The 18,414-nt window shown below is 40.1% G+C and overlaps 1 protein-coding gene across 2 annotated transcripts in view; it reads left to right on the forward strand.

The window, feature by feature from the left end:
• The first annotated feature begins 16,485 nt into the window (after window positions 1–16,485).
• LOC128859814 (ribose-phosphate pyrophosphokinase 2) overlaps window positions 16,486–18,414 on the forward strand; it is a 74,927-nt gene continuing 72,998 nt past the window's right edge. Inside the window, exon 1 of one of the 2 annotated variants that reach the window (XM_054096905.1) lies at window positions 16,486–16,753. In XM_054096905.1, the coding sequence (XP_053952880.1) occupies window positions 16,515–16,753 (239 nt within the window). In that variant the 5' untranslated portion in view covers window positions 16,486–16,514. The remainder of the gene's footprint in view (window positions 16,754–18,414) is intronic. The other variant, XM_054096906.1, reaches the window with a different exon arrangement.

An 18,414-nucleotide genomic window follows, 5' to 3' on the forward strand; every position in this document is an offset into this window, starting at 1 on the left:
ATGTCAAGTTTCGCCCTTTGAAATTTTTTCCAAAGGACGACCTTCCAGACAAGAAAATATAGCCATATTTGGGACATGGGACTGGTACATCACTAAAGCAGTTAAAAATTTATTTTTAAAATATGGATGCCGTACTAAGTTGGAGACTACGCACTCGTAGAGCTCATTTGGATTTCGAAGTTATAATTCGGAAATTCTGGAACGTTAAAAGTACAGGTTGCTATTTCGGTTGTGTAGTTCTCATTGCAGTACACTGTAAATACATTAAATACGGACTCCATTCTTGACCAACTGAGTTTGTGTACGAGTAAAGGGATCATCTCGCCATTATTATTATTTATTGCTTTTACTTGAAAAGCTCGAAACAGCGCCTCATAAAAACCATTTGCCGTCCTAGTTCGCTTAAAACTGTTGGCCCCTCCATTTGTGGAACAATAAGATGCACACCACAAATAGGCTTAACCGGTTCATTACTTCTTCGTTGAAGATCTAATTCACCGGCCACCAGATTCGCAAGATTGCACGCAGGTTTGCAATTTGTTCGATGTTTGGACGCCAATCGCCGAGGTGCAACCCTTATTAAAAAAACTTCATTTTAGTCTTTCACCGAGATTCGAACCTACGTTCTCTCTGAATTCCGAATGGTAGTCACGTAGCAACCCATTCGGCTACGGCTATTAGTCTACCCAAATACGTGAACTCGTCCACCTCTTTAATTAGTTTGTCGTAAACCTTAAAAGATGCAGAGGAAGTGTTGGGTCCATAGTTCTAGTTTTATCAACATTTATTTTTCGGCCAACGCTTGATATACTAAAGGGTTCAGTTTTGATTGCATGTGGTTTTTTTGGCTGGAGAGAAGCACTATGTCGTCCGAAGAAGTGGGTCTTCCAGGCTCCTGTAGCTCGTTAACCTGTTCCGCTATTATCTACAGTGTGCCAATATGATCAACCCATGATCTGTTCGGTTTAAAGCCGGCTTGTTTTTCGCGAAGAGTTTTATCAATTCTATCGCCAACACAATTTAGAATTAGTTGCATAAGTCTTTCAGTATTGTCTACAGTAAGCTTATGTTTCTCCAAATACTGCATTCCCTAACAATACCTTTCTATGGAACTTTTACTGAAATTGCTTGCATCCAGTCTTCTGGCATCTTCTACAATTCCCACATTCAGTTGAAAAACAGCCGCAGAAATGGACTAACACCTCAGGATCAGAAATATTGTCAACACCAATTGATTTTCCGGATTTCATAGGCTTAATCGCTCAAATTATTTCGTCTATCGTTGGTGGAGAGGAGCCAATATCGCTTATTCGTTTATTTTTCCGCTGCTGAACTCAAGTTGGCCGTGGTCACAGTCGGGGATATTGAAGATTTCCAGAAAGTGTTCTTACCACCGATTAAGCTGCTGTGTGGAATCAGTTACGATTTTCCCATTCATATCTTCAATTGGCATTTTGGCTTGTGAAAGTAGAAAATAGAAGGCCTATAGTCCCACCGTCTTTTGAATTTAGATTTTGAAATTGATTCTTCATCTCTGTCGCGAGGCATTCACTTTTAGATCCCTGCTAAGACTATGTAACACATACCCATTTCATCTTAAATTTTTTAACACGAATTATGGGCGTTATGATCCTATTGCCCGCGTTCTAAGAGAATTCAATGAGATCTTGAGTTCTATTCGCCTTGAATTTTCAATGTTAAAGAATGAATTTTATGAATTTCTAAACTCTCTTTTTTATTTATTTAATAATTATCTGTAGTGGTTAAGCTCATATTAGCTCTAAGTGGTCTCTAAAAAAGACTGCTCTTCTCACTGTTGAGGTCAAATACCAGCATGCCTTTGTCAAGGCATCTATAGTCAAATCAAAGAGCGATAACACACCCAAAAACAAACTAAGTGCAGCTACTCGCTCGTCGTCATCACATATCATCGACGATGCTCTTTTTTCCATTTGTTGTCAATTCCCATTTTTCTAATACTAGAGTTCGGGCAATGTTCGGGCTGCTTCTAGTGTTTTAAACTACACTAATAATCATGAGACCCTGCTGTGTTAAGAGAGGCCAAGATAGCAGTAAAGCTATTCAGAACATCATCCGTCACTGGTGATAGTGTAATGACGTCGACAACTGCACCTACTGCTTCTCTCAGTTATGCCACTGGTACTGCTGCTAATACCAACACGTCGACTGCGTCCACTCACAGGGCTTCATTTACTTATACTAATGCTGTGGCAGCTCATACTAACGTGTCGAATGTGGGAGTCAATATAAACACTGTCCGTGTACCTCGCGATCAAGCGAGGTCTCCAGCTCCGTGGACAGCTATTCAAGGGCGAAAGCGTAAAAATCATAAAAGATCCCGCATGTTGGTATAAAATGGACCTACCCACTTTAACGTGACATGCCAAGTGATGCCAAACTGCAAAATCAATTGAAATTGGTGACACAGTTTTATACGCAACGCAAATGTTCCAATGGTATCATGGTATCGTCGGAAAAGTCTACCCAGAAGCCGATGGAGTGGTCAAGAAAGCAAACATGCATACCTCGTTAAACGAACTGGATCCAAGCTAGCCGCCCTCAATTTAGAAAATAGTGAACGAGGGTGAAAGAAAGATCCTTTAGAAATAAACTACATCTTACCATATTTTACTTCGTCACACATATTAATCGCATAAATAGATCGAGCTTAATTCATGCTCTCTGGCAATGAGCTCTAAAGGGTTTCTATAACCAAATGAAATGAAATTTTGTCGATTATTGTTCTCACTTGGCCTTGTGGGGGTGACAACGCTTATAATTGCTAGTTGGATTTAAATTGGAAGGGGAGCACTTAAAGCTAGTGAAAATGTTGCTTGGTTAATATTTTGCTAATATAGGTATTTGAATAACATATTAATTGTACATACATATATATTTTTTCCACAGAAAAATTCGTCTTGGTGAGTAATAAAGGGCTGAAAGCCAGCTTATTCCAAATCATGCAGCAGTATCGTTACGATTCGAAGAGCCAATTTACAGCACCAAAAGCCAGAAAGGAGCATTCAGAAGTGTGGGTTGCGGTTGCTGGGAAGTTCAGCACACCGCACACCGTATAGAAAAAGTGTCAAAAATCCTAACTTTTTACATAGACGCCTGATTTCAAAATTGTTTTCGTTAGCCCTAAAAAAATAGAAAAAAACACAAAATAGATATTATAATATAGTTTATTTCATACCCTAGGTAGGTTACATGGCAAGAGTACCCCAGGCACACGGAGGTCCACGCTCCCTAGGGATCGGACGACTAAGCTGGGCTCTAAACTACCGTGGGGGTCGGCAGGTTGCGGATAGCCGGACGGCCTGTAGTAGCGGGTCAATTGCGAATAAGTTTTGGCAAATAAATAACCCCCGACAAAGAGCGGCAGAGACGGAGGACACGGTATAAAAGCCAGCTGTTCCGATGAGGTTTCTGTGTCAAAGGTGACTCGACACCGCCTTTCACAAATAAGTGTCCCCTTCACCATGTACGGCATGGTGATCGGAAAAAAAAATCCAGGGGCGTCTGACTCATAGTGGGCGGCTACCTGGTCAGCGACTGTTCTCCATGTTAGGAGCAGCTGGTGATAATATAACAGTATGACCTGCGGGCCATCAGGATTGATTCCAGTAAGATCCTGATTATGGCATACTGGATCGGGCTGGAGCAGTAAACCTCTGTAATCTTAGTAGGCAGAGTGAAATCTAACTGAAATGACTTATGGAAGGGTTTATTGTTTCTCAGCTATCCTAAAACCACTATGACATATGGTATACAACATTAGGGCACCGCAGCTAACTCAAACATCGAAATACTCCAAGGATGGTATCAAACAGATCGCAATAAATAAATTATATTAATAATATACAAAAAATGTATTTACTTAAGGCTACTATCATTTCAATGCGATATTTTCATTACAAACTTCATTCAAAATTGTTGGAATATAATCACTTTTACTCTGTATTACAACTCACTAATATAACAGCAATTCATTAATTCATACATTGCACATTAAAAAAAGCAAGAAAATAAAAACTTCACGACCATGCACATTTCATTGTTAAACAAATAATGAAATTTGCGACAAATCGCATTCACACATTTTGCTCGTCACTGAAAACTAAATTTAAAATTTGAATTTAAGGCCGAATGTTCTATCAGGTAGGTAAGCAACACTTTAAAAAAATCAGCGTTGCGACTTACTAGTACTGGAGTTGTATCTTTCTTCAACCGCTCGCTAACAGCGCCACACAGCGTATCCAAACGATCCTCGTTCCTTTTGCTTCTGTTTGTAGTTGCGCTGGAGGCTATTTCTTGTTCCGAGGGGTGGCTGATGCTCATACCCTTCCTCAGGGTAAACCTCAACGATCAGCGGCGAATGTAACGCATCCTGTACTCGGGTGTTGCTATCGAAGCTTGTGGTGTAATAACTATTAGAGATACTTAAAGTTTACCTTCGTTGCGCCACATGTCGTCGTAAAAACTCCATCGACTCCATATATTGCCATCCTCCAAACTGCTTCGCCGCACTTCCCAAAGGTGATTTTCTTTCAACTTTCTTTTACATATTGATCGCGAAGTGACCTCCAGCGACTTTGACACTGTTCAACTACAATTTTCAATAAAAGTTATATAAAGAATTTTTAATTTCTAAAATAGTCACTTACGAGACGCACGTATGGCGGCCGCCACATTGTTCCATGATTTCGCCTTCGCAGGCCTGTTCCTGCAATCTTCCGAACTTTTGTCGAAAAGGCAAGGATGCAATTGAATAGATTCAATTAATTTAAATTTAATTTTCATTACTAACATTACATTACATTATATTTTTAAATATAGAAAAACACCACCGATAATAATTTGCGCGATACACATAAAATTGATCTATTTTAAACAGGTCTCATTTCTGCCGCACTTGCCGTACGGCAAAATTAGAAAGTTGTCAGTTTTTGTGCATTCCGTCATAGCGTATGGCATTCCATCATACGTACGGCACGAACAGCCTTTGACTCAAATCCACATATTCTAATTTGCTGTCAGTCAAATTCGTTGCCGCAACTGACGCAGCGGACTCATTGTGACAACCCTATTACTTAAAATTTTGTATGTTGCGCTTCAAAAAATAATCGAATAGTTTTTTTTGACTTTCTTATATATCAATTTGAATGGAGAGGTATTGCTGAAGGCTTTGAAGAACTACATAATTTTTACAACACTGTCGGAGCAATCAAGGTCAAATACATATATAAAAATGAAGCATCCGCCAGGTACAGCATTCCTGTATTTTAATTACAAAGAACCTGAAGCATCGTGCTTGTGGTCATTGCTAATGCAAAAAAAAAAAAATTATAGTGATAGATATTGGATGTCCTATATTACACAAAGTTTTGGGAGTGATTAGAGCAAGGCCGTTTGAATTTGCCATACCAGTCAACTCTACCAAACACTGTAGAAGAATTCGATAATGTTTTTATAGGGGACGAGGATTACGCTCTAAGTATACATCTAATGAAGCCATATCCAAGCAAGATAACAGCAGAATGCTATTTTTTACATAACTATCTATTAAAAAAGTAACAGCTTTTCTTTTCAGATGATGGATCTCAATTATGCAATATACAACCAAATGTTTCGCGCAAACTTTTGTAAATATTATAATAATTAACAGTAAATATTTGAATTTAATTATATTGATTTTATTTTCAATAAACACCAATGTTTTCGGCTTGACTACTATTTGGAATTCAGAGAGAACGTGGGATCAAATCTCGGTGAAACACCAAAATTAAGAAAAAGTTTTTTCTAATAGCGGTCGACCCTCGTCAGGCAATGAGAAACCTTCGAGTGTATTTCTGTCATGAAAATACAAATACGAGGAGGAGCGCGGCTTAACACCCAAAAATGGTATTCACGCAAATTATATATGTATGTACATATATGTATGTACATATAATATTTCATTTAAAAAATTGTTGTTATTTATTGTTGTAAATGCAAATGAACAGGCAATTTGGTTTTTTTGTTAAAAGTGTAAGGCTTGAAATATCCATAATTTGGGGTTATATAAATACACATTATCTGCACAAACACCGGAATTCAGGTCCTTTACGTAGTTCGACATTAAAAAATAAAAAAAAATTAATAATTGAGGCGTACACTTCTGTTAGGTGTTTGGCCGAGCTCCTCCTCCTATTTGTGGTGTGCGTCTTGATGTTGTTCCACAAATGGAGGGACCTACAGTTTCAAGCCGACTCCGAATGGCAGATATTTTTATGAGGAGCTTTTTCATGGCAGAAATACACTCGGAGGTTTGCCATTGCCTGCCGAGGGGCGACCGCTATTAAAAAATGTTTTTATTAATTTTGCTTTCACCGAGATTCAAACCAACGACCTCTCTGTGAATTCTGAATGGTAATCACGCACCAACCCATTCGGCTACGGCGGCCGAAAGAGTTTATTTTCTTACCAACATCGTCGATGATACCTATGGGCTTGATTTTGTCTTAAAAACATTAACCAGTTTTTTATTTTCTCACAATAAGTTTTAGCCGATGAGTTCCACAATTCCGGCACTGCCCTCAAATTAAAAATGAACTCCTTGAGAACTTTTTTTCTTCTTCCATTTTATTTATAGTTATTATCTTGGTGAGAACCGTTAGCCGGCTCTCAGCAAATTTGAATGAATCACAATTACAATCAGAATGGAGTCATATGGTAACACTGACGAAGAAACTGAGATTGTGTTGGTGATATACCAAAAAAAAAAAAAACCAGTCTAACGGTTAGACGCGATAGAAGTGAAACCTTCCGTAAAAGAAACTGAGAGAGAATGAGATCAAAAACAACAATTGACGCGGTATTTCAAAGATATGTTGACAACATCGAAACCAAAGCATTTGTATCATATTTTAGCTATCATAAGCCACTCGTATCATTTGTTGAAATTGAAAACATTGAGGATGAATAATAATAAAATGAAGTAAATAAAATATGAACTTTATAGCAATATTATAATGAACCTATAATTATCCCGCTCCTAATGCTGCTCTCGTCTCATTCTCTCTCAGTTTGTTTTACGGAAGGTTTCACTTCTATCGCGTCTAACCGTTAGACTGGTATTTTTATTTATACATATGTATGTATGCTATACTAAGGCCTAGCCTATGTACGTACATACATACATATTTGTGTTCTGAACTTCCAGCAAAACAATGCTTATTAATATACACATATGCATCTACATACAACCGCACACACAGGCCACTCACTTTATTCCTGTAAATGCGTATGTCGTCCAAAGCTAAAATTCTATGCCTAGCGATTACAAGAACAAAATGCATTAATAGGCGCAGGCGTAGCGGCCATCATCCTAGTTGCCATAGCGCTGAACAGTCGCGGCGGCGCCGAACAGTTTCAACTATTGTACTGTGCAACAAAAACTCATCATCAAAAAATTGATTTATAAATCGAGCTCATAGTTCTAAGAGCAAGTACTTTCATTCATAAAACGAGCCGCCCATATGCTAATTTTGTCGACTATTCGAAAATAGTCAATATTGGAATATTTCGCGTAGAATTATTTGCCAATATTCAATTTTTGTCAAGTCGAGTGCCCGCGGCTCCGTAAATATTTTTGCACCCATATATGTGTGTATGTAAATATATGTTTCTAAATGCTCGACAACCGCAGCTGCCTGTTCAAGGTTACTGTACATTAGGCCGGGTCGATTTGTGGGAAGGCAAAACAATCGCCCATTGCTCTGTGAAAATCATATACTAGGGATCAGAATAAGAAATTTTGCCGAAGGAACCATACCTCCAAAACGATTTCTGGTGTCCCCCAATATGTGTCGAACTTTTTAGTTTCTTTTCTATAACTCACATTCATTCATTTACATATGTTCTGTCTAAATAAATTTCTTAAGAGAAAAAATAGATAATATTATAAATAAATAAAAATAAAGAAAAAACATAGCCATTTAGCTGATTTTTTCATGTAAAGGCCAAAAATGGTGATATTTTGAAATTGGGGGACATCAGAATTCGTTTTAGAGGTATGGTTCCTTCGGCAAAGTTTCTTATTTTGATCCCTAGAATACGATTTTCATAGAGCAATGAGCGATTTTTAAATCGACCCGCCCTACTGTACATGCAATGCTGTGCCTATGAATGTGCGCTGTGCCTATGAATGCGCGCTGGATTTCTTGAGAAATTTTACCGTATGTTTTGCTGTGGCGAGGCACATATGTACATACACACAACATATATACATATATCCGCATATATACATACATATATAAATTCACAAATTTAAATTTGCTTATGCCATCCTTCTGTGTGCCTGGTAATGAGGCATTTTCTATACATACGTATATCTTTTTTCTTCTTCTTTTTGGTGTCGCTTTTTCGTTTCATCGAGTCTCAAATCACTCCCAACGATTCTAAAGAAGTTTTCACTTCAAAAACAACACAGTATATTGGACGAGGGTGGGAATACGTCCCATTGCTAAGTCCCATTGGACGTTTGCCACCATAGCATTAGTAATTTCGCAGCTCTCCTTCTTGCTCTTTTCTTACAATTATTTGCTATGAATATCGGTGTTGGAGGAAAAAGTAAGTTAAAACTAAGATTTTACTTTATGTTGTAGTGAAGATTGTATTAATTTATTTATTCTACTGGTAACGAAAAGGTAACTGACATATACTTTTAGAATTGATATAGGAATTGCACTGGTGGAGATGAAAACGAAAATGCACAATCTAAGTACGCAAGGACGATAGATTACCAGGTTTGACCAATCTACTTTGGTGAAAAATAAAATTGTGCGAGCAAATTCGGCTCCATCGTCATCGGGTTCTTGGCAGTCGAATTCTGCCACTCATTTCACTCTCGTCCAAACAGTCGTTGTTCAGACGGCAACGAAGCCACAAGAGTGGGGACTGTGTTGATTTTTTTCGTATATCACCAACACAATCTCAATTTTTTCATAAGAAACCTGATGCCATGACCTCGGTGATGCCAGACAACAGCTGATCCTTTCAAATTTGCTGAGAGCCGTCTAACGGTCTAATCTTGGCCACTCTTTCTGAATTTTTTTCACCATGTTAAGTGCACATCTGAAAACAATTTGGCATCTTCAACCATTTATAACTTGTTCAGCAACCCCTTCGATATAATAATTCCTTTTGTTGCCTACATTATGATAAAATAACTCTTTTTGGTTATTGTTCAACGTTTGTTCACTCTGTTTCTTTGTTTAAGTTTACTTTTTAGTTTTGATTTGTCGGAATTCGCAAAGTAATTCAGGATTAGTTACTTACAAGTGATGTAATTCGTTCTTAAAATTTTTTTTTTGGCGAATTTAGAATGAGCGAATGGCAGAACAAATTAGATATCCATAGATGACTAGACGTTGAACTCTTTTCCTCGTGAGTACGCTGTCAAAAAGCGATTTTTTTTATATCATTCGTCAGAAATGTCATGCCAGGAAGAACATAAATTGGATATCTTTAAATAAAAATTGGCCGGCTGCATGAGCGCCTTTACGTAATGCACATTTCTCTTTTTTGCTGCAGTCTACGGCTCTGTGACCTTCTTCCCCGCACCTTCTGCACTGTGTAGTCCGATCAGGCTCCTTGCTAGCTGTGGCAACGTGTCCATATCCCCAACATCTATAGCAGTGTTTGGGCGAAACTACTTCCGAGACTCGGCATCTTATCCATCCAACTCTTAAATGCCCCAGAGCTAGGGTTCTCTTGGCTCCTTCAGCCGGAAGCTGTATGTGAACAGCGTACCTCCATATGCTGGTACTCTTTAACACACCTCTGTCTGGCCTTTTAATTTGCGCTTGCTCCGCCATGGCATCCAATAATTCGTCTGTCGCTCCAATATTAGGTCTCTAATCTGCATTGTGACCATGTGGGTACGCAGATCGACCGTAGCCACGTTCGCGAGAGTTTTTTCAATTACTGACTGATATTTGGAGGCATTGATTTCACTCCGGCGCTTTAGCTCTATAAGGAGTCGACCTTTCTGGCGCCTTTTGCAATGACCTTACCAATTGCTCTTTTTTCTCGAGGCTGCAGCTCTCCTTTGTTTTTGCCTGCGGAGTCTTCTCAAGGTCGTCCTTGGGACTCGGTTGAGCCCTCAATCGGTTACCACTTAGTGGTGGACTTTGTGTGGCCGTGACACGGCTGTCGGCTGTTGTTTGGACTTCCATTGTCTTGCTCATGGGAGCACAACATAAAGTCTTCTGCTCTGCCTCGACTTGCATAACTAGCTCCTTATGCCAGCACTTAATTATGCTGCACCGTTTTTTGATATCGCCATGTACGTTGCGCCGCGGTTTACAGAAACGGATGAGCTCATCTATTTCAAAACATAACTTGCTGACGAGATTTCTGAGCTTCTTATTTTTCGTTGGTAGTACCCAGGATAGCTGATTGTGTGCTGGGTTTGGGACCCGCCACTTAAAAATCCCCCCCCAATGAAAAGTTTGAAAAAGCCTCGGATGAGACCTCCCTATACTGATGACGACCCCTGCAAACGAAATAAGGGGAAGGTGCCTCTGCCCGGCTGGTTGATGCCCTCGTGATAGTAAAGGCTGACATCACTGCCATCCAAGAGATGCGATGGACGGGGCAAGGTAAGAAAACCATAGGATCTTGCGACGTCTACTACAGCTGCCATGTAAAGGAGCGCAAATTCGGTGTCGGATTTGTTGTGGGAGAGAGACTTCGTCGCCAAGTACTGTCGTTCACTCCGGTGGACGAGCGTCTCGCAACAATCCGCATCAAAGCCCGTTTTTTTAACATATCGCTAATTTGCGCCCACGCCCCGACGGAAGAGAAGGACGATGCGACCAAAGATTCTTTCTATGAGCGCCTGGAACGCTCCTATGAGCGCTGCCCCCGCCACGACATAAAAATCGTGCTTGGCGACTTCAACGCCAGGGAGGGCAAGGAGGGAATTTTTGGTCCCACAGTCGGAAAATTCAGCCTGCACAACGAAACATCCGGTAACGGACAGAGGCTGATCGACTTCGCCGGGGCCCGAAACATGGTAGTCTGCAGCACCAGATTCCAGCATAAGAAGATTCACCAAGCCAACTGGCTGTCTCCTGATCGAAAAATACGAAACCAGATCGATCATGTTGTGATAGATGGAAGACACGCTTCTAGTGTTTTAGATGTACGTACGATCCGAGGACCCAACATCGACTCGGATCATTACCTTGTTACAGCCAAACTACGTACACGCCTCTGTGCAGCGAAAAGCGTACATCTAACTACACAAAGAATGTTCTTCATGGAAAAGCTGCAATCACAACAGACAGCCAGAAGATTCGCCACTCTACTCTCACTCCTGCTCTCGGAGAGCACTGCCCAACAAACCGGCATGTACGAGCAATGGATCAACATGTCTCGTTCCTTACGTACCGCCACCGTAGAAGAAATCGGATTCCGGCGAGTCCGAAACAACAGTTGGTACGACGAGGAATGTAATGCTGCTGCAGAAAGAAAAGATGCTGACTATAGAGCCACGCTACGACCGGGCGCAACGCGAGCCATGTGGGATCGATACAGAAAGCTAAAAAAGGAAGAGAGACGTATTATCCGAAAGAAGAAACGAGAGGCCGAAATACGTGAGTGCGAGGAGCTTGAGATGTTAGCCAATAGGAACAACGCCCGAAAATTCTATCAGAAAGTTCGGCGGCTTGCAGAAGGTTTCAAGACCGGGGCGTTTTCCTGTAACAACAAAGACGGCGATCTGGTGACTGACATCCAGAGCATTCTTAAATTACGGAGGGAACACTTTTCGAACCTGTTAAATAGTGACAGCTGCGCATGTCATAGAGAATGTGAAGATCCCGATACCCCAATCGTTGAGGAGGGAATTGTCGTTCCGTTACCCGATCATGACGAGGTGAGAATAGCGATAACGTGTCTAAAGAACAACAAAGCCGCGGGCGCCGACGGACTGCCGGCTGAGCTATTCAAACATGGCGGTGAGGAGCTGGTAAGGTGCATGCATCAGCTTCTATGCAAAATAGGGTCGGATGAAAGCATGCCTGCCGATTGGAATTTAAGTGTGCTCTCCCAATCCTGCAATCTGTGCCAATTACCGCGGGATTAGTCTTCTCAATATCGCCTATAAGGTTCTAGCGAGCGTATTGTGTGAAAGGTTGAAGTCCACCGTCAACCAACTGATTGGACCTTATCAGTGTGGCTTTAGACCTGGAAAGTCTACCATCGACCAAATATTTACAATACGCCAAATCTTGGAAAATACCCATGAAAGGAGAATCGACACACACCATCTTTTCGTCAACTTCAAAGCTGCATTCAACAACGGAGTTTCCTGTATGCCGCGATGTCTTAATTTGGTATCCCCGCAAAACCAATATGGTTGCTCAATACCAGCAGCGGCGTCAGAATTGGGAAGGACCTCTCCGAGCCGTTTGATACCAAACGAGGTTTCAGACAGGGTGACTCGCTATCGTGTGACTTCTTTAACCTGATGTTGGAGAGGATCGTACGAGCCGCAGAACTTAATCGCTCAGGCACAATTTTTTATAAGAGCATACAATTGTTGGCGTATGCCGATGATATTGACATCATCGGCCTTAACAACCGCGCTGTTAGTTCTGCCTTCTCCAAACTGGATAAAGAGGCAAAGCGAATGGGTCTGGTGGCGAACGAGGACAAAACGAAGTACCTCCTGTCTTCACACAAACAGTCGGCGCACTCGCGTATTGGCACCCACGTCACTGTTGACAGTTATAATTTTGAGGTTGGAAAAGACTTCGTGTATTTAGGAACCAGCGTTAACACCGATAACAATGTCAGCCTTGAAATCCAGCGCAGAATCTCTTTTGCTAACAAGTGTTACTTTGGACTAAGTAGACAACTGAGCAGTAAGGTCCTCTCTCGATGAACAAAACTAACACCGTACAAGGCTCTCATCATGACCGTCCTAATGTATGTATGACGCAGAAGCGTGGACGATGACAACATCCGATGAAACGACGCTTGGAGTGTTTGAGAGAGAGATTCTGGGTGAGATTTTTGGACCTTTGCACGTTGGCAACAGCGAATATCGCAGGCGATGGAACGATAAGCTGTATGAGCTTTACGACGACATAGACATAGCGCAGCGAATAACGATCCAGTGGCTACGTTGGCTGAGTCATGTCGCCCAAATGGATACAAACGCTCCGGCTCTGAAAGTATTTGATGCGGTACCAGCTGGTGGTAGCAGAGGAAGAGGAAGGCCTCCTCTGCGTTGGAAAGATCAGGTGGAGAAGGACTTGGTTTCACTTGGAGTGTCCAATTAGCGACGGTTAGCACGAGAAAGAAACGACTGGCGCGCTTTGTTAAACTCGGCCAAATTCGCGTAAGCGGTTATCGCGCCAATTAAGAAGAAGTACCATTTTGTTTGCCTCAACTTTATTGGCAGAGCTCAGGAAGCTCGTCAGAAGTCATACTGGCTTTGCTGTTGCCTTTTCCACTGGGGTAGGGCTTGGTTTGTCTCTGTTTTGTGTCAAATTTGGCGTATCTTGGTAACTACCAGTAGGTGTCTCCGTTGGCGTTAGCGGCATGCGGTTTTTGTGCCCTGCAACTGCCGCCATTAGGTTAGTTGTTCCGCCGGTTGCTATATTGCTTCGGTAATCTTTAAGAGGGGATGAATTCATCACAATAGATCTTCTCCTAACGATATTTGCCTACTCATCTGGTGTTTGTTTTTGGTTTTGTGTTTTTGTGTTTGGTGTTTCGATAATTTTTCCATGCTTTTGCATCCAAACTGCCCGTTACCGCGGGCAAATTCTAGCCACCCTAACCCGCAGGGGCAGGACTTTGTGCACTGGCTTGATGAATACAGCTGCTGTTCCCTGTGTCAGTGCGAAATACATTATTTCCGAAATCATCCTTTTCGGTATTGAGTATTTTGCCATCGGCGTATCCGGATACCGTATACCCCTTGTGAATGCTTGGCACTTGACCTTTCCTACGAAAATTGCAATTTCCTTTGCATACACGAAATGCGCCAAACGCTCAATCTCTGTGGCGTATTTCTGGAAGGTTTCATTTGACTTCTGGTAGCAATTCGTCGGTACCATCTGGAACATTTGTTGCCTCTGGTCACGTCTCTTACATTGTTGCAATCAGACTCTCATAGTTACGCAGATCAGCTTGTCTGTCTGCAGTACTTCGGTGGAGAAACCCTTAAACGCGACAACCAAAGCAGCAACTTTGTCTGCAGTACTCCAGGATTTAAAGTTGTTGTTCTTTCGAACTGTAGCTTAAATATAGGGAATGGGACAGTGCCGTCCAGGGATGGAAGGTATGACGCATTTGACTTCGACGATAATTCGGCTGACATTTGTAACATCTACGGCGACATTTCCGATGATATTTAAAGTAAATATCTCAAATGAATTGACGTAACTGGTCATTCGGCTATCTCTTTAAACCTTGAATGTATCCAGTCACGTAAACTATTTATTTTCGATTCGCACTTCGGCCACTCCACTCCGAATATGAAACTATGAAAGTAGCGTTATGGTCTAATAGTTGCATTACCCCACATTAATATCTGCCAAATGGCTGTTTGAGTTGCCAAACTACAAAATGTTATATGTACATATTTATATATAATTGACGCGTTTAGTGTCGCTTGTCGCCATTACAGTTACTCTATTTTTCACGATTTTGAGAAGTTCGCAATGCAAAACAAACGACCAAAACAAAAAAAGTAGGAGAAATTACGTATTTGTGAAAACTCAGTGATTAGTTTGGTAGTTTTGTGATTTCTGAGATTTAAACTAATCAAACTAATAAAAACGAAATGCCGTATGTTAAATTGTGAAGACACAAATTAATATTAAACCTCCAAATGCGTTTGCGTTTTTATGCGGAAGACGCCGCCAAGAAAGTGTGTGTGTATGTGCGTTTAATATCTTGTGTTTGGTTGTTTCCATTGCTTCCCCATACTCTTTTTCTTCACAAACAAGTAATTTCTCTTCCTTTTGCTTGCTTATTCCTGAGCTTGTACAACACGGTGAATTTGGAAGGCCATTATCTGTTTCTGTTATAACATGCGAATAACTGTTCACCGTTTTATTCTTTACGCTATGTTCGTGAACACATCCGAAAAAAGCATACATACTCGCACTCGCTCTGAGCAAGAGACAACTTTTCTTTTTGTTTTTGTTTTCTCTTAAGCGCATTGAGTTCAGCCATTCGTGTGACGCTCTTTTAAGAACATCGTGTAAGGAGAGGTACGATTAACATTCGCAAAATGAGACTCAGGAAGTGAGCAAATGACTGAAAAAGTCAATGCAAACGGTCTTCACATTAATTTGCCTTGTAGATAAAAAGAAATTAATTTTTTTTAAAGAACAATTTAAATTTATTTCCAATTATTTTGCTGTTTTTATGCATCATTTTTTACATATATATTCATTATTTATTACGAGTTGAACTTAATAACTAATAAATCGTTAAGTGTTATTGGGTTCATGCCCTTCACTGTCCAGGAACAGAAATAGTTTTAAATCGGTGCTGACAATTTTTAATATTGAAGAAACAATCGAATTTGCACTCGGGTGAAACGTCACTTTTCTTTTTTCCTCGTTATTGTCCCATTCTTTATAAATTTTTGCATGTTTTATAGTTAAATTAGTTTTAAATTTGTAGCATGAGTGCCTCAGAATTTCAAACTGCATATATTACAAATTGATTTATTTTTTTGCAGATTAAATTCAAAGAATTGAAGAACTTTCTTATTCAAAACTCTTCCCATTTTGCACAAAATATAATATTTAACCGCACACAAACAATTCACGAACGCAAATAATATGTTTAGCCAAAGCAACACTCGCATACATACCAAACTCACTCAAACAAACGGTTGGGGAACAACCAGAACAAAGCAAAACAAAAAAAAAAAAAAAAACGGTTGTACGCCGAGCGCAAGCGAGCTCGTTTAAGGTCCATTGCAATCGGATGCTCTTTGAGTTTTTTCTCAAAGTTTGAGTAAAAGACACTTAATTGCAGACAACGAGAAACGGTCAACAATTATTTGCGACGTTTCCACGACAGTCGGTTCTACGCTACCGAAACGACTCGGTTTTATATCCGGCCAAAGACTGTCATTCCAGCAGCATTCCCCGTATGGAAGTATGGGGAATGTTTATGCTACTACAACAACAACAACAACATTATTTGCGACCTTTGGTTTCTCTATTATTCTTGCTACAAAATGTTAGCTGATGTTAAAACAGGAAAGGAAGAAATTCGGTAGTCATTTATATAGTATCAATAAAAGTCGCGGTCTACACCTGACTTTTCGGTTGTAAGATGAATTATATGAAAGTGTAGATGCGGAGTTAGGTGTAACCATGGGTTAATAATTAACCCTGTTGACACCTGCAAAAAAAAAATTGAAGACAAAACAACTGAGTGATAAAGAAGTAGATGAAATTTTTTTTATGCTAGGGCAATGTGAACCAGTTCTATCTCTTAATCCGGCGCGTGTTGAGTGTGTTATTGGTGGCAATTTGGATCAACAGGAGATACCTAAAAGCAATAATACATTGCATTCCAGGATGCCTAACATAAAAGTGTTTTCTGGCACTTCCCACCCGGATTTAGCCCAGAGAATCGTTGACCGTTTGGGTATAGATTTGGGGAAGGTAGTAACGAAGAAATTTAGCAATTTGGAGACATGGTGAGTATAAATAAATTTGAAGGATGAAAATGCTTTATTCAATCTTGAGTTGCCTAAGTTGAGTTTAATTTATGAATTAAAACTCGTAAATGTAATTGCGCACATCTATATCTGCCTCGGTATGGTTGCTAGTAAGAACATCATCTTAACATTGACAGGCGTTTAATGCCACATGTTCTTAAAAACATTGAGTGGATTCATGGTAACTTTAAGAAGTTGTAATGTCGCACAACGTGTTTAGTTGGCTATAAGTTAGGAACAGGAGGCTGATCATAAACTGCTACAACCCCGACTTTTGTTATAAAAAAAAAAAGGATTTGCTTGACCTTACCAACAATTAGCAATCATGAATCTAAATGCAGTTCGCGAGCTTAAAAGTGTGAAGGTTTCGCGGCATTCGAACCACCAAATCGGAAAAACAAAATATGTATATGTAAATGTTGTTCTAGCGAAATCACCTAAGAATTTGCCTTAATTCGCTTCACTCAATTTTGTTTGTAAAAATGTTTTGTTTCAAAACTAGCTTTACTGCGGTCCGCTTCGCCGGAAAACAAAGTAAACTTAAATTGTTTTCAGCTTTATTATTAATAAGTAAAGTAGTGTTTCAATGTCATGCTTTAGACTAATGTTCGCGGATATACAGTGAGTCGAAAAAGTATTGGCACACTCAAAATCAAAGTTCTCAATGCTATAACTTTTCTTCTAATGAAAGTATAAAAAAATAGAAAACAGTATTTTCTAAATGTATTTATTTATTATGTATCTGAATAAAAAACAAATTAATTTCGACTTAGGCTTACGAGCTCAACCTTGAAAGGTAAAATAAGGCACACATTCAAATCAAAAACGTATTGGCATATTACGAGGGGTGCCTTTTGTATTTCGGGATTAGAGAACAAAAACAAATTTTAATCATCGAAAATTACTTTATTGCTTTTCAAAATATTCTCCATGAAGATCTATACACTTTTGCATGCGTTTGAACCAATTGTCGAAGCACTTTTGCCACTCTGAATGAGGTACCTCCAAAACATGCATTCTGAGTGCCGCAACCGCTTCTTCAGGTGTCGAAAAACGTTGACCTCTCAGTTTGTTTTTTACGTACGGGAATAAAAAGAAGTCATTCGGTGCCAAGTTAAGACTATACGGCGGATGACCCATTAATTCGATGTTTTGGGTGCTCAAAAATGCAGTTGTTTGAGCCGATGTGTGAGATCTCGCATTGTCCTGGTGAAGAGTGATCCGTCTTTGGCGATTGGTTTTCCTAATTTCTTGGAAGACAATTGGCAAACAAATGGTTGTGTACCACTCAGAATTTACTGTTCTGCGTTGTTCTAGTGGTACGTTTGTGACATGTCCAGTTTTTCCGAAAAAACAGGCGACCATTTGCTTGGAAGTGCTTCGTGCGCGAACAACTTTTGTTGGATTTGGCTCATCTTGAAACACCCAACATACAGTCGACTGCTGTTTACTTTCGGGCTCATACGCGTAAATCCATGATTCATCACCTGTCACGATGTCATAGACGTGTTTCGAAGACCCGCGATCGTATTTTTTGAGCATTTCCTTCGACCAATCGACACGAGCCTTTTTTTGAGCGATTGACAAATTGTGTGGGATCCAACGCGAACAAATTTTTTGACAGTCAAATGTTTATGCAA

Source organism: Anastrepha ludens, chromosome 4, assembly GCF_028408465.1.
Source record: "Anastrepha ludens isolate Willacy chromosome 4, idAnaLude1.1, whole genome shotgun sequence".
Taxonomy (NCBI): Eukaryota; Metazoa; Arthropoda; class Insecta; order Diptera; family Tephritidae; genus Anastrepha; species Anastrepha ludens.